At 39.3% G+C, this 23,068-nt stretch overlaps 3 protein-coding genes across 5 annotated transcripts in view; 2 read left to right on the top strand and 1 right to left on the bottom strand.

Annotated features, from left to right (window-relative positions):
- LOC109399952 (protein penguin) overlaps window positions 1-5,361 on the top strand; it is an 18,391-nt gene extending 13,030 nt beyond the window's left edge. Inside the window, exons 4-5 of the mRNA XM_062846404.1 lie at window positions 4,874-5,047; window positions 5,110-5,361. Coding sequence (XP_062702388.1) covers window positions 4,874-5,047; window positions 5,110-5,283 — 348 coding nt within the window. The 3' untranslated portion in view covers window positions 5,284-5,361. The remainder of the gene's footprint in view (window positions 1-4,873; window positions 5,048-5,109) is intronic.
- On the bottom strand, window positions 5,336-6,212 carry LOC109399954 (putative peptidyl-prolyl cis-trans isomerase dodo). Its single transcript, XM_019672422.3, has 2 exons — window positions 5,935-6,212; window positions 5,336-5,870 (listed from the first exon to the last, which is right to left on the bottom strand). The coding sequence occupies exons 1-2, from the start codon at window positions 5,993-5,995 to the stop codon at window positions 5,452-5,454; spliced, it is 480 nt and encodes a 159-aa protein (XP_019527967.1). The 5' UTR covers window positions 5,996-6,212; the 3' UTR covers window positions 5,336-5,451.
- Window positions 6,213-8,219: 2,007 nt separating this feature from the next.
- LOC109399932 (ecotropic viral integration site 5 ortholog) overlaps window positions 8,220-23,068 on the top strand; it is a gene marked incomplete at its 3' end in the record, with an annotated part of 92,260 nt that continues 77,411 nt past the window's right edge. The window contains 2 exon segments of one of the 3 annotated variants that reach the window (XM_062846411.1): window positions 8,220-8,655; window positions 9,103-9,488. 3 annotated transcript variants of the gene reach the window in all.

Genomic DNA, 23,068 nt, shown 5'->3' with positions numbered 1-23,068 from the left:
TCAATGAACAGAATGCAATGAAATTTTGACCATTCATGACTTGTATAATGAGCTATGAAAAACCTTCGACCTAACATAAAATTCTTAACACGGAAGAAAATTATAACGATTAGATTATTTTTCTAATAAAACACCAAATTATCCAAAACTTCAACATCGTTTCAAAATTCAAGATGCAAATTATAGTTCAATTAATTTCCCTCTAAATGACTTATATATAAATGTGTTTTGAACAACATAGCCGCTAATAAATTGAGAAAGTAATGGGATACATATTAGAAATTGATGAATTTATTAAAAAATCGTGAAATGAATGAAATCGTTATAACTTTTTCTCTTGTTAAAAAATTAAAGTTAAGTTAGACGTTTTTAAGAGTTTATCATATAAGTCATGTATGGTTAAAATTTCATTGCAATCAGTTCCTTGAATCCGGAGATATAAAAGCTCAAAGTTGGCTATCGAATAATTATACCCTTTTCAAGAATCTTTATATCTTCGTGAAGAATAGCCCGATCTTTTCCAAATTTTGACCACTGATACACAACTAGTTGAAGAACTAACAGTAAAAATTTGAGAATATTTGATGCCCTTTTCAAAAAGTTACAGCGAGTTGAACATTTTTTGAAAAGTGAGAATTTTACCTGTCCCAGTTATTTTGAGTAACCCCTGTAGATTGCTTGGGTTTTGGCAGGATTGATCTTCATTTTCCATTTCCGTTGGTATTCTTCGAGTGCACTTTGAGCTGCTTGTAACTTTGTTATCACTATTTCAGGATCCCGGTCTGTCGCTATAAAAGCAGTGTCATCCGCAAAGATATAATATTCAGCTCCATCAACCATAACAACATCTGCCGTGAATATGTTATATAAAGTTGGGCTCAAAACTGAACCTTGAGGTACTCCATAAGGAATGTTCTTTCTTCCCGACGACACTCCATTGACGATCACTTGGAAGCTGCGATTTTTGATGAACGATTCAACAATTTTTATCAATCGCACAGGAAAACCAGCGGATAACATTTTGTGTAGTATGACGTCGTGCCACACGGAATCGTAGGCTTTCTCTACATCCAACAGAATCATTCCCGATGATTGTTTGTTGTGAAAACCTGATTTGATGTCCATGTTTAAACCCAAATTGTTCATCTGGGATTACATGAGCTGTCTCTAGGTGCTGTTCCAGCCTAGAGAGAATTGCTCGTTCCAGCAGCTACCTCAGCGAAGATAGCAAACTGATGGGTCGATAGTTGGAAGGATTCGTAATATCTTTGCCAGGTTTTGGGATAGGTACGATGATCGCATGCTTCCAACCACATGGGAAGTAATAGTGTTTCAGGCATGCAGTAAAGATCCGAGCCAGGAGTATAATAGCTTTGCGTGGCAAATGTTTTAAAAGTTGATTGCAAATTTTGTCACATCCTGGAGATTTTTTATTTTTAATTTTTTTGATCATCTCTTGTACTTGTTTTGGTCTTACCAGATAGTTGGTGTCAGGTTCACTCGGCGAATCGTGGATCTGGCGAATTGATTCTTCTACCACTCTAGATGTGTCAGGGTCGCTGTCTGCAGTGTTGTTGTGAGCTGCTGCAAAGTTTTCGACCAAGAGATCTGCTTTTCGTTGAGGAGACGCCACTAATTGACCGTCACTCCGCAATGGGGGAGTATACTTACAGTTTTTACGAAGCGCTCTTGAGATTTTCCACATTTTGTCCTCGCCGGGGTGCATATTGGCAATTACTTCCCCGAATTTACGGAAACGTGATTGTGCACTTTCTTCGCGGATCCTGTTGTTGAGTGCTTCCACGATGACTTTATAGAACGGATCCTTCGATCTAATCCACTGGCGTCGACGGCGATTTCGGAGACGAATCAACTGTCTGGTGTTTTCCGGTATATCAGGTACTTCGTATGGCCGACTAGGAAGTTTGGGTACAGAGCACGATTCCGCATGTAGAATACTATTGTTGAAAAAGTCGATAGCACTGTCGATGGACGCTACGTCGTTGATTTCCAAGTTGGGATTATTGAGGTCGATGCGTTCGTTGATAACTCGCTGGAACCTACGCCAGTTTGTGCGGGCATAGCAGTATTTGGTGTTGTCTGTTGCAATTTCCGAAGGATTCGTGTCAACTGTAAATAACACTGGCAGATGATCAGATGACAATTCGTTGACAACGGCTGGTTTTGTCATGTTCACCAAATTATTGGAGAGGATTATGTCCAGTGTAGATGCGCGTCCCCGGCCCGTGGGATAGAAGGTATGAGAATCCGACGCATGGATGAAGAAGTTTTCTGCGGCTAGTACTTGTAGAAGTTGGCTACCTGCTTTGTTGCCTTTGCTGCAGTTCCATTGACGACTTCGGGTATTCAGGTCCCCGACGACAAAGGTTGGAATATCGCCTTCAGTTAGCTTCCGTAGGTCGTTTCTAAAATGGTGCCAGTCTCCTCTGTGCCTAGCACCCGGGAAGTAGACCGAAATGATCTTGATACGGGTACCACTGCAGTCCACCTGGATGCCGATTGCTTCGATCACTTTTGTAGTGAAATCAATTTGTTCGTACTTAATTCCCCTTTTGATAGACAGCATAACTCCGCCTCCCCTTGCTGCATCTTCAGTCTGTCTATCCGCACGTAGACATACATAGATGAAACGAGTTCGCCGTTCTGAGCCATGTCTCTGAGACAGCTGCAATATCAACTTCATGGCGCTGAAGAAAATCGAAGAACTCGACTGATCTTCCGTTCCAGTTAAGCAACTTTATACTACGATGATTAGGCATTGTAGATGTATTTTAGCAGAGAGAGAGCCACAATTTGTTCTTGTTTGTTTCTGCACCCTTGTAGACGGTGAAACATGTCCCGAGCTAGACATAGAAACTCCGAAATTGAGAACAGCTCCGGGTTCGTTCTGCCTTCGTCAGTCTCTTCACAAGTGCGTACTACTTCAGAGTAGAGAGGGCGACCATTGTTAACATTCGTGAAGGAATGTTGTCTTAAGCTTGACGATTGCCGCTGACCTCCGGAGGCAGAAAACGACTTTTGGGGCTTACGATTTGCAGCGGCACGCTCTTCAATCCACTTCTGGTAGTTTTTTCGAGTGGGACATCCTCGAAAGTTTGCCGTATGGTTTCCACTGCAACTTGCACATTTGACTTGTGTGCGATTAGAGCGTTCACTATCACTTAGTTTTTCTTTCACTGGTAGTTTGCACTTGGTGGTTTCGTGTCTCTCTCTCCACATTTCACACACGAAGGAATCACGTTGCAATTAGTCTTCCCATGACCGAATCGCTGGCAACGATGACACTGAACTACGTCGTTCTTTTTTTTCACATAATGTCTCCAGTTAACGAATAAGTTGAAGAGGCTTCTAACTTGCCGTAATTCCTGCAGCTTCACTGTTCCTTTCGCGAAAAAAAAAGGAGATACAACACATCTTCTTCTGCACCGTTGTTTTTCACAGACAACACCTTAATGTATTTCGGACACACATTGTAACGGTTAAGCTCCTCCTTTAACTCGTCGAGATCGAATTGCGTTAACCCCACGGGGATGCTACGGTGATCTGATTTTGTTGCCGCTTATCATGCGCAACCAGTGCTCACTAATACCAACATTCACTCAATACAGCAGCGGGAGAAAATAAGGAAAAACGCACTTTGTCGAACAAAGTTTGCGAAAAGAGGTGTTGTGTGTATTTTTACAAGCAATTGTCACTCTCTGTAGGAACTTTACCTAAACATCTACACTCTGAAATTGAAAATTATCAATTATTGCCGCTTTTTCAAGATCAACACTTTTATTAGATCTAATGTGATGTAAGCGTTTTGCACCGATATCCCTCGTAAAAAGGTAAACATTCCAATTTCACAACTGTGTTGGTGAATATTTTGGCTGGAGCATAAATTTATGCTCCACGTAATGAGGCACAATCCAACCTGTCAAACTCCATAGTGAAAAAATAGGTTGCCGTCCCCTTGGTTAACCCCGACAGGACGATTTTCACCGGAACTTCTTCAGCTGGGACGAAATTGTAGAACTGCACTTCTTTTTGCTTCAGGGCGGTTATCGTTTGCAGAAAATACTGCTTGTTACCAAGGATGAGTTGAACACCGTTTTTGATGGTTTTCATGTGATACTTGTCCTGGGGAATATTCTCAGTAGCAAAAAACTCGCGGAGATTTTTTGTAGTTATGCCTGTGGCGGTTATCGGCGGACATCTAAACTTTTCAGATTCGTTGATCGTCGGCGACGACACTGGATTCATAGGACCTGTGTCATAGGCATCTTCAACATCGTTAGGCAGTCCATCAAACATATTGTTATGAATGACGGAGCTCATGTTCGAGTGGGCTTGCTGAGTGACTTGAGCAGTTCGATCGGCGGAGTGTGCTTTTTGGCCCGAGTGACTCAATTTTTGACGTTTAGAGCACTCAGGATTTGCTGCATCTGAATCACCGGTGTGGAACGCGATTTTATGTGCCTTATCGTAGTCACATCTTATCTTTATCCCGGACTTAGTGGGGACATTTTGACCTCACCGAGTAGGAAACGGCGGAAGGTTATCCAACACGGATGATTTACTAATTTTACTATCGAAAACGCGACGAATTTTACGTTATTAGCGGAGGCGGTTTAGAGCGAATGACAAAAGGTTATATTCTGCCAAAAAGGTATCTTTTGGACTTCTCGCTCAAAAGATAGCGTTAGTGTTGCATAAATAACTAGTGTGTAGCCAAGAGAGTGGGGAAAATAAGTCGTAGGAAAAACTACAACTTAGTCAACTAAGTCCGTGGCTAAGGCTAATAGCCTTACATAATGTACCTATGTATTACAATATCGTACTAAACACCACATTTTCGTCCTCATTACAGGAAAAGGCCCGCGAGAAGCAACTAGCTGCCAATCCCCTAACAAACGGTGTTGAGCATGCTGGAGTGCATATCGCACTGAAGAAGCTCCTAAAACTGGATCAGGAAAAACGACAAGAAGACGCCGCTAGTTCTCAGTTCGGAAGTGCCGTGCTGGAAAATCTGCCCGATGAAGCGGTAAGATTTCGAATACATCATTCCTATGTATGCTTGTTTTCATTGAAACTTATTTATTACAGATTAAGTCTTGGACCACGCAGAACCGGCCTTGCTTCCTGCTGTTGCTAATATTTGAAAACTCTTCCGAAGCCGTGCAGAAGCAACTCAAACAAAAGCTAAAATCAGTCAAGGCGGATCTGAAGAAACAGAGTCACACTGGAGCGAAGCTTTTGGTCGAGAAACTAAAACTGTAATGGAAAGGCTTTCTCTTGTTTTTTTTAAGTTGATGCAAAATATACCTTGAACTTGAACTGTTCCATACTAAAATCGAAGTGCACCGATTCTTTGACTTTATTCCCATACAATTTCCAATTCTACAATCTCAAACAGGTATCAGTTCCCTTCCCTGTCCCACTTACCTCTTACTTAAGTCTCAGAATCAAATGCAGCCCGGAGTCGGTATCCACGATGTCGGACATTTCGCCGACCTTCAGAGCAAACGCTGCCTCCTCAAAAGGTTTCTGCATCATGCCCCGCTTGAACATTCCCAGATCGCCACCCCGTTTGGCCGAGCTGCAGTCCGAATACTGTTGGGCCAGTTCCGGTAGGGTCATCTCACCCGACTGAATCTGCTTCCGGTAGCCTTCGAGGATACCCAGCGCCTCGCTCTTACTGCGGGTAATGTTGTCCTCCCGCCAGGAACTGGGCCGCCGCGAACCCTTGTGTTTGACCAGCAGATGGGCGCACTGCACCTCGGCCGTGTCCTGCTCCGGGCTGGCCGGCTTCGTCGGAAGATCCCACTGGGATTCTTTGGTGTAGACGTTTAGATAGTAGGTCATTCCTAAGGGAGGATATTAACATTATGCCGCTTCGACCACACCGCACCATCACATTCTATAGCTTACCTGTGGACCGGCTCGTACGCTTTTCCCAACCTTCCGGCACATTGTCCTGATTATCAGACATTATTTTTTTTTTCAACGGGACTCCTGTCGACCTCGAGGAATGGAATGGATTGCTGCAAGGTGGTAGATACCTAGCTACAGCTTAGAACTCACAGGAAAACAACTCAACGAGTGCGGAACCAGAAGAATGCAAGCAAGCGCGCAGCTTCCAGTTTTTTTTTGTTTGGATGACAGATTTCCCGCACCACGCACTTTTTGGATTTTACACTCACACAAGCAAACGAGTTTGACAGAACGCCGCCGGAGTGCGTTACGGAAAAAGTTTGCCTTATCGGCAAAAAATGACAGGAATTTTATTTAAATCTGGAGCTCGATTATAGTCGTATGTCGTATGTGCTTTCGTCGATATAAAATTCGGTCAGTTGGATTCGCTTCTTATAGCGGAAAATGTTGAAATTAAACAAAATTAATACATACAAACGATTCCTTACAAAACAGGCTTTCGGTTTTATCATTAAAAGCCATATAAAATAAACTCTGGAGCTCGATTTGAATAGGTCGTATGTGCTTTCGTCGATATAAAATTCGATCAGTTTATTTAAGCAATAGTGGTTTCTGCTTTTAGTAGTGTTGCGTGTACGTACACGCTGCATTACACTAACACCATTTGAGTTACTGGTTGAAAATAGTAAACAAAGATCAGCTGTTCCCAGCAAAATCAAATGGGCATATTTTCAACCAGTAGATTTGCATTAGTGTTCGTGACACCGCGCTGCGAAACCACTATAGTAGAAATATGGATGATATTTCGATGGCTTTTAATGATAAAACCGAAAGCCTGTTTTGTAAGGAATCGTTTGATCGTTTGTATGTATTAATTTTGTTTAATTTCAACATTTTCCGCTATAAGAAGCGAATCCAACTGATCAAATTTTATATCGACGAAAGCACATACGACCTATTCTAATCGAGCTCCACTGATCGAATTTTATATCGACGAAAGCACATACGACCTATTCAAATCGAGCTCCAGAAATAAGCCATTTCACGAGACGTTTCAGAACAGCTGATCGCAGCAGCGGCGTCAACTGACAGAATTCCACGCACGTTTGTTTTGTTGGAATCTCGTGTAATTTTTGAAAAGGTACTTGTGCGACAAATTGAAGATATGAGAAATTGGCGCCAAAAAAGGCTCAAAAGCAGTCGCAGAAGCAATATTGCTGGTTGCTTTCAAAGATGGATTTTTGATGCACTTCAGCTATCACACTATTTTTGTGCTCGGTCACGGTTGCCGACATCACCATCTTGAATTCCACATTTAACAAACTTCTTCCATGAGAAAAAACGCACAAATCTGCAAAACTGGCCGCCCGGCTCCGACTCTGGGTGAGAAAAAAGAGAGAAAGTCTAATCGGAGAGTTGTCAGATGGATGAGAATCAAAACAAAAACGGGGAAGAATCAGGCGAATCACACACCACGTGCTAATCTTTGACATTTCTCGACGTCAAACTGCTGTCAGACAGCCCGATTGCACTTATCGTCACACTTTTCAACCATCACACTTTCATACTGTGCAGTCCAATTTGGTGCGAACTGTGCAATACAAATCTCATAAATTAATCAGGTATTTTTTTCGTTGCGATTGACTCGTTAACTTGCCGAAAAGAATTCAAATAAAAATTTCTAATTATTGTTTTAGCCAGTTTCAAAAACTACGCTTGACTTGCACGCAGTCATTAACCATCATCAACCGGATGATGATTGAAAACGTAAACATCAGAGCGCGAAGTTCTGTCGTTTGGCTAGCCTCAAATAGACTATAGAGTACTGCAAGCACCGGTCTAACCTCACTTTGTTTGACAGTTCAGCGAGCTTGTTTACAAGGTGTTAGAATTTTGAACGACCGGCGAAAAATTTAAATCTCGTTTTCCGTTCCGATATCATTGTGATACGTAAATATCGAGTACATTCAGCTCTACTAGTACAAAACCAATCATCCAACTCTCATTATTCCGAAGTTCTATCGAAAAGCAATTTTGCCGGATCTTGGCCAGAAACTAAGTCCATGTAAACAAGCTCTGTGAACTGTCAGTGCATAGCTTCGTGACGTCATCTTGCAGTATCCTATTCCAGTAATCTTCTTGGCGTATAGGTCTTTTTCGAATGTTCCGCGAACCGTCAACTGACACCCGTGTCGTAACGCTCTCTTTTCGTTTGCTTTTGACAGTGACAGACAAGGTGACAGCATCGAATTTTCTTCTTGTTTGTGTGTGAGTGCAATTTTTGCTTGATGCGTCGTCTCGTCGTCGTGTCTTGTTTTTTTTCTCCGCTGGGGGAACTGCTTCACATCCAATCCAATCATCAATCAGACAGACAGAGCACAAAAAGGAGTGGAGCTTGTTGGGAGTTTCGTCGTCTCGCGGAGTGAAAATTTTCAACATTTTGTAATTTCGCTTGTTCTGGTGCGACTTTGCGGTCGTTCGTGGTGGACCAGTTTCGATCAAAGTGCATTGTTAAAACATCCTGTGGAAAATCAGCAAGTCCGATTTTTGGCTGGAACGTATCGAAAGAAGTCGTCTGCGAAGGAAAAGTGCAGCGGCCCCAAAAGTGGGAGGATTGCGTGTCAAGCAAGGAAAGTTTCGCCAGGCCTGCCTTGTCGAGGGGTAGCCAAGTGGTGCTGTGAGTGGAAGAGAAGAAAAAAGTGCATAATAGAAAAGGCTGTAAGTAAAGTGCATCCATCATCGCCGTCTCTGCGCTGCTGGTTGGCCAGCTTCAGCAATTTGCTGGGGCACTGGAAAAGGGGGAAAACAAAAATTGGTTCCAGTGATAAGGAAAAGTGCGCCGTGTGGGATTATTGCTGTGAGATAAATGAATCGAGTGCCCCTCAGAAGTAAAGAGTAGATTCTATGGAATAATAATTCAATACAAGAGTTTCTGGATAAGGTGTTGGAAATAGATAATATTCGCCCACAAGGTAGAAGTGGGAGTGCTTTGCTTTACGTTTGTTCATTCTGTCACAATTATTCATCATTCTGCTGAGCTGTCTGTCCGGGTTTCTGTGTGTCGTAAAGAGTGTGTTGCAGTGTTGGCTCATTTTTCGCCATCGAAATATTGTGCTTTCTGTCGATTCGATAGCCACCTAACCACCACCCTCCACCACACATCAGCTGGCGCAGTTTGGCAGAAAAACGCAAGAAAGAAGAAAAAAATTGTGTGTAATCGAAAAACAACAAACGCAATCGAATTCATCAGAGTTGTTAGCAGCAGCAGCAGCAGCAGCAGCAATAATTTGAAGAAAAACGGCAACCCGTGCAGTAGGTACGTGTGAAGAAGACATCGATTCAGCAGGAGAAGAGTCAGCCACAAAAGTTTCTCTTCATTAAAAAATCCACCTCTTCTCTTCTTTTGCGTGGTGCGGCAGCAGCTTGATCGGCCAGTGGATGGCATTGCTCTTGCGTTGCGGTAGCGGCTGCTGAGCTGAGTTGAGCTGATGTGTGCTCAGTTCATCATCGTTCAGAAATATGACGTACGCAGTGACAGCACTTTGATTCAGGTAGGTAGGTTTGGACCCACTTCGGATCGGTTATTCAATGCGAAACTTATTGTCACAGTCCAATAACGTACATACACGACAGGATCAGAAGGGGTCTCAAAATTGCGAACGATACGTTATGTTACCTAATAGATACATAGCTGGGTAAACGTCCGTGCTGATGCCAATAGATGCAAATGTCGAAGATCTGAATTCCATTCCAGTTTGCGTATATGAACAATAAAAAGTAGCCTAGATGTACAATGTACATCTAGACCGCGCACATATCAAATTGGCTGAGGTTCCTTGGCATGTCCGCATACTTTCAGACCTTCATCGAAATGTTTTTGAAAACAGTTTGATAAGTTTTTACAGAAATTCTGATAGGGAAGTGGAACCATCTCGGCAGGGGTCCTATTTTGGGCACTTTTCTGCTATAACTCAGCCAATTCTGAACCAATTGGCACAATTTTTGGAACGCGATTAGATACGTATAGTATCTAGCCGTGCACAAAATTTCAAGTCAATTAGTTTGGAATTGATTGAGTTATAGCGAAGAGTGCCCAAAATACCGGCCGCTGCCCAAGTGATTTGATTGATTGATTTGTCTTTATTAGAGAGACTTTCAGCCCTTGGCTGGTTCGTCTCTCGCTGCCCAAGTGGTTCGCTACCCTAAATGAAAGACAAGGCATCTTATCCTATACTAGTTGACCATTTTAAGAACCTTCGCCGTCCCCAAAAACCCACGGCATTCACAATTATGCTAATCGGTTGAGTAGTTTTCGAGGTGCATCAGACAGACAGACTGACAGACAGAATTCCATTTTTATATAGGAATATAGATATATACACCCCTCTATGAGTCATTATTTAAGGGACCAGCTACACATAGAACAGTAACTGTTTAAAAAATATTTTGCCACTTTTTTCATTCCTTTATCATATAAGGCTTAGAAAATAAGCAATCTTTGCAATGAATCTTCTGGAGAATATTGCAATACTGAATGAACCCTAGTGATGATAAAGGAAATATCCCATGACAAAAGAAGAAGTGTTGCAGAGGCAATGAGGAACAGGTTCGAAATCCAATGAATTAATTCGCAAGATGAGATAAATTATAAAACTCCTTACTTAATAATTAAAACCGGCTTACTCTTAGTGATCCAGCCTCAGATCCTACTTCCTGAAACAGTGTCCCTTGCTAAAAGATTGTGGAACCTCTTTTGAGCCGTAAGATATTCTCAAGGATTACCCAGAAACAATAACGGTTCTTGTTCGACCGACCAGATCCTTAAACAAGAACCAAAAACGTAGAAACAAGTTTTTGGTTCTTGTTTTTTGGATATTGATCAGAACATTAATATAAATTTTAAATGCGGTCAGACGAAATTAACAAAATGGTAAATAACCTAACTAACAAAATGACTGAAGAGATAACAGTTTTTTGAATGGAACTGCAAAAGCAACTCCTACATGACTCCCAAAAGCGACTCCCGGAGGGTTACTAAAATAAAATCTTCGGGGATCCCCAAAAGAAACACATTCTCGGAGGAAACGCAGTAATAAATCCTGGAGAAATTTTAAAGACTAATAAATTAAATAGAATGCAGCAACATCTCTTGGAAGTTTTCACATTTTAGATTACAGAAGGAAGTCCCGCTGCACAAATATAAAAAAAGAACTACAGGAGCCCCACAAAGAACTTTTAACATGATATAGGTACGTGAGATTTTTTTTAATGAATCCCAAAAGGGTTTCCTTGAAAAATACCAGACGAAAATCTTTGAGAGATCCCAGAAGGAACTCCTGATTAATTCCCAGAGAGAAATTCTAGGAGAACCTCGGAAGGATTTCCTGGAGCAATTTTAGAAAAATATTCTAAAGGGATTTCAGAAAATAATTTTAGAAGAATTCCCGTAAGGAGTTGCGGAGAATCGACGGAACTCCTGTAGGAACTTCGAAAGGATCATCTTGGCGAATCTCAAAATCAACTCAAGGAGGAATTTCAAGAGGGTGTCGTGGTTACCATTCAGAATGATTTTCCTAATGAACTCCGATTACTGGTAGAATTCTTGAAAAAATTCCAGAAATAATTGGAAAAGGTGCGTCTGGGTTGTTTCGAGAAGGAATTACTGGAGAAAACCTAGGGATCAGAAACTCTTTCTTTGAAAAATCCTCATGGAGTTCCATAATATGATCAAGCGACATGATGCAAGTTAAACTGAAAGAATCCAATAAAGAACTTCTTGGAAAAATCTAAAAGAAATTCCAAGTGATTGCACGGAAAAATTCCTTTCCAAACCTTCCGAAGGTTATTATATAAGTCAAGAATGCTCGAAATTTAATTGCTTTCGGTTCATTCAATCCGAAGAAATAACAGTTCAAAGTTTTCTATCGGATAGTTCCCTGTCCAAGAGTGATGGGTTTGACGATGGCTTATCAAACGTCGTCGTAGAGTAAAAATGTGTTTAAATAATTTCAATTTTAGTCTTTTATAATTATAGATTAGTTAAATTAAATATAGTAACGAAAATTAGTGAAATGATAAATGAAATAGTATTTGAAAGTAACTAGGTTTTGAATTAAAGCATTTCTTTACAAAATTAAACTAAAATAGAATCTGAATAATCATACCATTGCTTTATTGACTTTAATTTAAACGCTTGATTTGTCATGCCTCCAGCATACGCTTAATCGCTGTCGCATGATCTAACAACAGTAGATTACGCGCAGTGCTGGGGGGACCGACAGGGCTTATTACCAGTCTATACTAACCCTCTAACTACTAACAAGACTGGGAAGCCAACGATCACTCATTGCACTTTTGATAGTAGTAGTAGTAGTAGTAGTTAGTAGTAGTAATAGGAGTAGTTGTAATAGTAATAGTAATAGTAGCAGCATTTTATTAACAAGTAGATTCGTACTATTCTTTTTCACTTCTTCGAAATTATTTTTATAGCAACTATAAACTCAGGAGTGGATAGCATAACGACATTGATTGCAGCAGGGTCCAACCTTATTATGTAATGCAAGAGTGCATGTGGGATGTCTCTGCATTACTTATATCTTCTAGTTAAGACAGGGCAGGGTGATAAGAAAATCGCATTTTAGTGAATGAACAATTTAGAATCTAAATTTTAGATGTTGAATGCTGTTCACTCAAGAAGTTCGCTGGTGCAGGTAGAAAAACAAAAACTTTTGAATCTTTCTATTTCCTAGCATAGTAACAAGAAACTATATTTAAAACTGAATATAAATTATGCTCTCTATGATGCTCAACAATGCTATAAACGGAATACTAAAATTTGCGGGCCGCCATTTTGTGGAGTTTGGCGGCCCACTGTCTTCTTGTCATTGCAGGTTCATTTTGTACAACGCGTGGCTACATAGAGTGAACAATACCATCGTCTAGGGAGCATTTTGGAGCTAAATTCGGTGAGTCTGTTCCATTATATTTACGTTGTCATTATTTTAAATTCACCATGGATAGTTGCGGCCTTTTTTACATGCATATTGTTATGCATCTGTTTGTGCACATTTGTTGATACCCATCTTTCGTGTATTTACTTATCTAGCACTGTAAAGTTCGTCACTTCGAGTGTCGGCCTAAATTCTTAGTATTCATTTCATTAAAACTACTATTGTTGTACAGTCTCCATATTTGATGTTGCCACGATGGGAGAGCACGTTGAGCACCGGTTTGTCCACATCTGCTAGAGCTTTTGGCTGGGGGTGGGTCTGGTTTGCAGGTTTAGCGGGGGCCTACCACAATTTGGGAGTGTGGTAGGGGGGGGGGGGGATCTCTGCATTGAACTCACTACTCATCAATTGCGTGGGGTATCTAGGAGATAATTGACGATAAGATTGGAAAAAAGCTTGCAGTTGGGACTAGACTAAAGTAGTGGCCGATAGAAAACAACGCGCTAGACAGCATTATTATTCATTTTTTTTTTTAATATTTACCCATAGGCTTTTCGCCGGTTGACAGTATAGTATTTAGCTATGTACGAAGATACGGATTAGTTGGTGTACAGATGACAGGGTTCTCACGGGAAGTGCTTCAAGCGAGGCTTACATAACAACTGACAATAAAGAAACCTATTTTCCTTGACTTTCTACGCAATGGACATCTGACCGAACACACGTATTTTCGTTAATCTCCTAGGCATTATTAAGACATGATGTATGTGCATGACGGAACAACTAGCAGGACACAGTTCCAGACGTCTCTTTTTAATAACGATATTCAGCATATTTCCAATAAAACTACACTTCAATAAAGCAAAGATTAAAGCTGCTATGATAGAACAGATCAGAATGACTTAATTGACTTATTGACTACATATTGGAGATCTACATTGAATAACTGACAAATTGACAAGAACCTAATTAAATACATGGACCATACTACAGAAAAAAAAAAACAATTGACAAAAAGAAAAAAGGGGAAACTTTTATTAAAACTATTTTTGTTCAACGCAGGCCAAAACAGTGTCGACTTGGGCCACGATATGCCTACGTACTTCTGTGTGTTGAAACAAAAATAGAGGCTCATATAAACAAACGTAGGGAAAGGGTGCGGTGTTAGAACATAAGCACAGTGTGCTACCGCCGTAATCACTATGAAAAAAAAAAGAAACTTCAAGAAACTCAATTGGAAATTAAGTCAGAAATTCCTTCAGGAACTTATTTGGATTTCGCAAAAACGACACCTCTGATTGCACTACAAATTTTACTAGAAATTTATCGAAAATTTTAGCTATAAATTCTTCTTGCAGCTTCGACATTAACTCTGGCATGAACTTTTACTATCTGGGCTCAAATGTCAGGAGCATACTCGTGAAAAACCTTTTTAAGTTTAAATACCGTGAGGTCGCCATTCACCGCTCATTTAACGACATTTTCGTAAAGTATATGACATTAAAAATCGACGTTTGCAAATATTGCACTTTAATTTACGTTAACAACTCAAAAATTATGTTGTTATTATTGAAAAAATATAAAACGATTGTAAAATATGTTTACAGTCGAAAAAATGAAAATACAAATGTGTAATCTCTTGGCTCCTATTACCGCTCATGCATCCATTCACCGCTCATAATGGATCCATTCACCGCTCACTAGATTATTTTTTCATGGAATCACATAAACTATTCATTTATAAAAACAAAAACTTTTATTTACCAAAGTATTGATGATTCATGACGTTCAGTTCATCCTGTTTTGTCAAAATGGAATCTTTAACGGGTTTTACCTGTTTGATATTTTTTCCGCTGTTTGCCCTGAACAGTTCCCATGTTGTCCTGCAGCGCAGTGTGAGAAATATTTTTTGAGAACGTAATTTCAGGTACACTCATATAAAAACATGGTGAAATGAAAGTTTTTAAATGTGGCAGCATGTTACAGTCACTTTTGTTACGATACTTTACTAACATCTGACCATTTTTGTATGATTGACCCAAAATGAGCGGTGAATGGGGCATGAGCGGTGAATGGCGACCTCACGGTACATTTCGTTAATAATTGTTTTCAAGCTAGAATTTCAAATCTGTTATGAATAAATTAGTGGATATCAAATATTTTCCTAGCTCTGCTTATTGTTCCAGATTCGAATTCTTTCAAAGCGCTATTAGTATACTTATTAATTAATGAACGACACTAATTTTGAGATTTTTTACATGATACAGTATCGAAAAAAACAATAAGACCACGGGGCTGTCCATTAATTACGTAAGGGTTTATTGGGGGAGGGAGGGTTTGAAAAATCTTACGAGCCATACAAAAATTTTTGGATTCTCATACAAAAAATCTTACAAGGGGGGAGGGGGTGTCAAAAAATCGCTAAAATTCCCTTACGTAATTAATGGACAGCCCCCACCGGGTTTGTTTCTTACAAAATGGCCAAGTTTGACGATATGGTACTCGTTTTCTAGTAAACCGATTTGGCTGAAAGTTTGGTAGCAAACATAGAATTAAGTGAACTTTGATATGAATTCATTTGACTGATTTTACTATTTCAAAAAAGTACTTGTAAACAAGGTTGCGACCATTCATTTACAACGATATACATTCATTTGCTATTATCTCAGTTCAGAAGCATGCTATCGAAAAACAATGTATGGATGAATTTAACTTTGTAGTTTTATCTGAAAGTTTGCCGAATAACATTGGGGTCGCACACGCATACCAAAGTCGTGAGCGAGCTGTGAAGGCAACTTTTCACAGCTCAGAGATGCATTTGAACGCGTTCTGTTCATGTTATGTTCAGGAGCAGTGCTCACGTGAGCCGTGTTCAAGTTCGAACGTTTCAGGCGCCTGATCACAGTGCTCTTCGTAGCTAGTAGCAACTGATAGCAACAAATTGCTACTGGATGTGTCGGATGTGTCATATAGCTATTCTTCTTGCAAATGCTAGACCTAGTACCATACTGCGTAATGGGGTTTCTAAGTGAAAATATAATGATTAATTAATTAAATGATTGTTCTAGGTATTGAATGTGAGAACCAATTAGTAATCTATTTTGACAATCCGAGCAATCGCGGCATAATGCGTCGGCCCCACACTGCGGGGACAACCGACGGAGACGCAACTTCTCCACGAAAAGTATCGAATGAAAGGACTCTTCTCACTACATCCGGCCAAGCTCGGACATCTATTTATGTTCAACAGTATTATGGCGTAGTTCTTACTGCACCATTACTGCGCATCGGATGGTCCATACAGAGCTGAGAAATACGCCCAAGATCACACCATAATATCGTTGTGATGGAATCGAAGAGCTCACCCCGGCCTAGTGTAATGAGAATGGCATACGATACCTAACGATAGCTAAGGGTAGCATTGGAATGTTGCTTTCTCGTCGATAGGAAACTCCTAATTCCAATTTGTGAATTCAAACAAGACGTATCTGGCCTGTCAATTTTGACACGGGGATGCTACGGTGATCTGATTTTGTTGCCGCTTATCATGCGCAACCAGTGCTCACTAATACCAACATTCACTCAATACAGCAGCGGGAGAAAATAAGGAAAAACGCACTTTGTCGAACAAAGTTTGCGAAAAGAGGTGTTGTGTGTATTTTTACAAGCAATTGTCACTCTCTGTAGGAACTTTACCTAAACATCTACACTCTGAAATTGAAAATTATCAATTATTGCCGCTTTTTCAAGATCAACACTTTTATTAGATCTAATGTGATGTAAGCGTTTTGCACCGATATCCCTCGTAAAAAGGTAAACATTCCAATTTCACAACTGTGTTGGTGAATATTTTGGCTGGAGCATAAATTTATGCTCCACGTAATGAGGCACAATCCAACCTGTCAAACTCCATAGTGAAAAAATAGGTTGCCGTCCCCTTGAATTTTGAACACCGCTCCGTGTTCAATCTAGTAATCTAGATTGTGTTCAAAACTTTGAACATGCTCTTGAGAGCTTTGAGGGAACAATTTCGACACGCTCACAGATCATGGGCGTTCAAAATGCATCTCTGGAATGTAATTTACATTCACCGCGTAGAGAGTTGTCTTCACAGCTCGCTCATGACTTTGGTATATGTTGGCGACCCTCAATGTTATTCGGCAAACTTTCAGTTAAAACTACAAAGTTAAATTCATCCATACATTGTTTTTCGATAGCATGCTTCTGAACTGAGATAATAGCAAATGAATGTAAATCTTTGCAAATGAATGGTCGCAACCTTGCTTGTAAAAAGTTATAGCTATACGGTGCGACTAAACAAGAACACCAGATTTTAATGATGGCTAGGGGTAGGCGGGGCATAATGAGCAGCCTAAGTATTTTGCCACCAAATCCAGTAAATTAAATGCAACCAATGTGTAATTTTAACGTTCAATCCTCATTTGAACCTTAATTGGCAAAAGCTAATCGTTGAAATTCCGAATAAAGTTATAAATGTTGTAGAATTTTATGTTTTAAAAACGTATAAAATCGCGAGTTGCGTTTTGGGGGTGGGGCATAATGAGCACCCTAGGTGGGGCAGGATGATCAATACCAGTTTTGTACACAATCAAATGCTAATTGACTATTCTTGTCAATGATAAAGCATACCGGCAACAATCAATGAGAATTTGAAGGGATTACGGGGTTTAATTTGTAGGGAACTGTGATGTTTCAATGAGTCTTCTATTGAGAATTTTTTTAACGGTGATAATTTACAGATACTGAAATTTTCAAGTTAATAAATTGAAAGTTACAAACAAAACCTTACTATATGCATCAAAACAGAGAAAACCAAAATTAAAATTTGTTTGTTGAAGATGTTTACCATTTTCATTATTTTATCACTAGTTGCTCATTCTGCCCCACCCTACTACCAACTCTTTGAAGCATATTTTTTGAGCAAAATAATTATATAAATAGTTGAAAAGTGTTACAAATACATTTCATTGGCCTAGGGAATATCAAGAAAATCGATAGATGCCCACTAAGTTGTGATTTCGATACCCAAAACCTTATTTTAGGTCACCTGATTCTTATAATACTTTCCCAGTACATGACCACATTACGCATTTTGATAATTTTTTTAAGGTAAACGGATTTTTGACTAATGTTTTTTCATCAACTCATTGGATTTTAGATAATAAGGCTACAATCAAGCAATTTGTTTTGTAAATTTGAAGATTTACAGTGAAAATACAAGGTGCTCATTATGCCCCACCTGCTCATTATGCCCCGCCTACCCCTATTTGTGGTCAATTCAATAAAAGTTTCCCAAGTTTAAATGTCATAGTTAATCAATCATAAAGCATCAGATACTCTTATGTATCCTTTGGTAATTGTGAAAGTTATCCTTTTATTTTGTCGCATCGTATATCTGTAACTTCACTACATCAAACAGAACTCAATCAATTAAATACAAATCAAAATTCACGTAACTCCATGGTGATCATCAAAATTTCAGCCATTAACCCAAATCGAGCATCACATCGTCAAACTTGGCCATTTTGTATGAAAAATGGCTGCTGGTCTTATAGTTTTGTGTGACACTGTGTATAGGCAAAAATATATCTTACTAGCTGACCCCGGCAAACTTTGTCTTGCCTACTGCGTTTGGACGTTTCAATTTTAAGCCTCCCCGTTCAAAACGTATTGAAAAAAAAGGATTTTTAAAAACTCTCCATTTTTCATTGTTTTTTTTTTGGCTCATAAACCTTCCTTGAGTGTTCCGGGTGTCCCGCCGGAAGTGGCCAAATATAAAAGTGAGCCAAACCCATGCATGCGACACATCAAATTGCAGCTTTTTCTATAACCTGATGAACGATAGACAGGAAAATGGTCTCGACCAATATCTAAACTGGTAGCATACCGGAACTGGTTCCGGGTGTACCGCTGGAAGTGACCAAATATAAAAGTGAAACAAACCCATGCATGCGATACATCAAATCACCGCTTTATCTGTAACCTAATGAATGGTTAACATGAAAATAGTTTCAGACCATATCTGATCCGGTAGTGTTCTGGAACCGGTTCTGGATATCACACCGAAAGTGGCCAAACATAAAATTGAACTAAACCCATGCATGCGACATATCAAATCGCAGGTTTTTTATAACCTGATGAACGGTAAATAGGAAAACAGTCGCAGATTATATCTGAACCGGTAGTGTTGCGGAACCGATTCTGGGTGTCCCGCCGGAGGTGGCCTAATATAAAAGTGAAACAAACCCATGCATGCGACACATCTAATCACCGCATTTTCTGTAACCTGATGAATAGTTAGCAGAAAAATAGTCTCAGATTGTATTTGAACCGGTAGCATCCCGGAACCGGTTCCTGGTGTCCCGCCGGAAGTAGCCTAATTCTTACATGCGACACATCAAATCGTGGCCTTTTCGATAACTTGTACAATCAGCAAGAAAATAAGCTAAGCCCACATTAGAAACCACTGATAGTGTTCCGGAATCGGTTCAAGGTGTCTCGCTGAAAGTGGCCGAATGTAAAAGAGAACCAAAAAAATATTCGCGACACATCAAATGACTTTTAAGGTATCTTGATGAACGGTTACCAAGAAAAAATATCTCAGATCATGCTTGGGAAAACTAGTAGCGTCTCGAAATCGGTTCCCGGTGTCCCGCCGGATGTGGTCAAATATAGAAGGTAGCCGAAATCCATGCATGCGCTTCATTAAATCGCGGTTTTTCGATATGCTGATGAACGGCTTTCACGAAAATCAGCTCAGATTACGTTAGAAACCACCGGTAGTGTTTTACAACCGGTTTCAGGTGTCCCGCTGGAATCGGTCAAATGTAAAAATAAACCATGTAAATTTTCCGGAACCGGTTAAGGGTGTCCCACTGGAAGTGGACGTATATAAAAGTGATTCAAACCCATGCACATTGGGCAAAATCAAGCCCAAAGGTGGAAAAAATTAATAACTTTCTTAATACAAGACCATATGTGACCATCAATGGCTTATTCGAAAGCAAATTTTCTCTAGAATTGGTTGGTGGATGATTCATGTACGGGCAACTTCTCTGAAACGAGTTATAGAGCCCGTTTTACCCCAGTTCCCCCTAAAATTTGTGAATTTCTGTTATGTTATGGCATTTGTTATGATTTTAATGATTATTTCGCTGGGATACCATCGCCCCACTCCCTTTGAGTAACGTTACATACAAAAAATTATTAAAATGCTGGAATTTTAGGGTGTTGTGGGGTCAATTAGGCAATGGTATATTTTCAAGGTAGAAATTCATTTTTTAATTTTATTTATGATTTTTTACGTGACAATAACTAAATAAATGATCGAATACACATGGTTTATTCCTAAAGAAACCATTTTTGGCGAGTTTGATCTTAAATTACTGGTTATATTTAAGTTTTCCCGCATACAAATATGAGTAGTTCCCATCCTTATACCACCGATTCCAAACATTTCCAAACGAGGAGCCATTGCTTATATACTCCAAAAATATCCTAAATGTTGTTTGCGCATAGCCCCACAGACGGGAGGTGACGGCAGCATATAGTTTTAGAGCTTAGTTTACCCAAACTCCCCTATAAACTTATTTTTTGTGTTTTTAAATTAAAACAACTTTAACTTGAAACTTCTATGCAAGATATGAGTTAATATTGATGAAGACCTAACCAGTAATATCTCTGCATCCTATGAAATTTGGAAATTAAGGGTACAATGGGGTTAAATGAGAAAAAAAACATTCAAAAAGCTTGAATGACCATATAAGTTGACAAATAGCTTGTTTGGCAGATAATTCCTATACGAATGATTCTTGTACTTACGACATTGCTTCAGCGGGGTGTAAAGCCTGTTTCACCCCAATTTCCCTAAAAGTATAATCAAATTGTTCCATTGCAGTTAATATAATATATCATTCATATTATAACATTCTGATTTCAATGAGTATACATGAAAGATGTTATAAATATGACGTTTGGGGGATAATGGGGCAAAATATGCCGCTGCTTATTTCTCGGAATTTTGGTATTGAAGATGAAGAATTTTATAATCAATACGTGGAATTATATTTAAAAGCCATGTCACACACTTCCATTATTCACCATTCCAAGCATTTCATGATGAAGAGCTGTAGCGTGAATTTGAGAATATACAAACTGCTGTTTGCCGATAGACTTTATGGGGGTTGTAGTAACACATTGCAGTAAAAACTCTCCACAATGCATTCAGATATTTTTGTTAACGAAATAACAACCTAAACATCAAATAAGTGTTTATTTTGTTTTGCTATACACTTATAATATGTCAGTCTTATTCCACTTAGCCAAGTACACTACCCGTCATAAGTATATACTCAAAAAATGTATTGCAACAATATTGTATCGCATTTACTCACCTTGATATCTCCAATACCTTACAAACATGCTGTCTTCATCCATGTTATTGAGAAGCCCAAAAGCAACAACTTTTCAAAATGCGGCATTTTTGTAGGTGTTCTGGTTTTAGAGATATCGAGGTGAGTTAGGGTGATTCAATATTATTGCAATACTTTTTGTGAGTCTCTACTTATGACGGATAGTGTATGTCTTTTAGTAATAGATACTAGATTTCCTGAGCACATTTCTTTGCACATCTGATCATAATCGAAGTCACCTTCATCTGGCGTTGCGTTCATTAAAGCAGAATCTTCCCGTTTGTGGCGGTAGTACAATTTCATCGTTTTTATAAAGACATAGTGCCATTATATTTGACGAACTTTGCTCTGGGGATGATTTCCTTGCCAGATGGTCTCGAACAAACTTATGTCGCATATGCAGTCTTTCGCCTGCTTGTTCACTAACGAAGATCAGTGGTGGATATGGCCACAGCAAAAGAAACGTTTAGTAATTAATCAAGTTCAATTGCACAAAAAACAAAACTTTTCAGGTTAGATATAAATTCCTCAAGATGTTGGTATTGACTTGATTTTTTTGTATTCGTTGCTGTACAGACTGTGCAAAATCGGACACCCTATCCAAAAAGTCTTGCATTACATACATACATTCAATTCTTTCTTTGCACGGGTTGTTTTTCGACATATCTCAATCAATTTTTAATCAATCCACATTAACATTGACGGTCAGTACTATCCGTATACGAAAAATCAAATCAATATGTTGATACACACATCATTCTGAGGAAATGCTGTCGTTCATTTGACATTATGTCAAGGGAATTTCAATAATGCCAAACCCCGGACCGACCAAAAATCGAACCCAACACTCTCAGCATGGTTTTGCTGAATACTCGCGCGTTTAGCGCATCGGCTATATGTGTTCTACCTGTGCATCAATCAGTCATCAATGAACTCGTATGGATATTATCTGCCAAACAAGCTATTTGTCAACTTATATGGTCATTCAAGCTTTTTGAATGTTTTTTTCTCATTTAACCCCATTGTACCCTTAATTTCCAAATTTCATAGGATGCAGAGATATTACTGGTTAGCTCTTCATCAATATTAACTCATATCTTGCATAGAAGTTTCAAGTTAAAGTTGTTTTAATTTAAAAACAATAAAAAATAAGTTTATAGGGGAGTTTGGGTAAACTAAGCTCTAAAACTATATGCTGCCGTCACCTCCCGTCTATGGGGCTATGCGCAAACAACATTTAGGATATTTTTGGAGTATGTAAGCAATGGCTCATCGTTTGGAAATGTTTGGAATCGGTGGTATAAGGATGGGAACTACTCATATTTGTATGCGGGAAAACTTAAATATAACCAGTAATTTAAGATCAAACTCGCCAAAAATGGTTTCTTTAGGAATAAACCATGTGTATTCGATCATTTATTTAGTTATTGTCACGTAAAAAATCATAAATAAAAATAAAAAATGAATTTCTACCTTGAAAATATACCATTGCCTAATTGACCCCACGACACCCTAAAATTCCAACATTTTAATAACTTTTTGTATGTACCGTTACTCAATGGGAGTAGGCGATGGTATCCCAGCGAAATAATCATTAAAATCATAACAAGTGCCGTAAAATAACAGAAATTCACAAATTTTAGGGGGAACTGGGGTAAAACGGGCTCTATAACTCGTTCCAGAGAAGTTGCCCGTACATGAAGCATCCACTAATCAATTCTTGGGAAAATTTGCTTTCGAATAAGCCAT

This window comes from Aedes albopictus, chromosome 1 (assembly GCF_035046485.1).
Source record: "Aedes albopictus strain Foshan chromosome 1, AalbF5, whole genome shotgun sequence".
Classification (NCBI taxonomy): domain Eukaryota; kingdom Metazoa; phylum Arthropoda; class Insecta; order Diptera; family Culicidae; genus Aedes; species Aedes albopictus.
The sequence above is the reverse complement of the archived record's forward strand: the minus strand, read 5'-3'. Positions and strand labels throughout refer to the sequence as shown.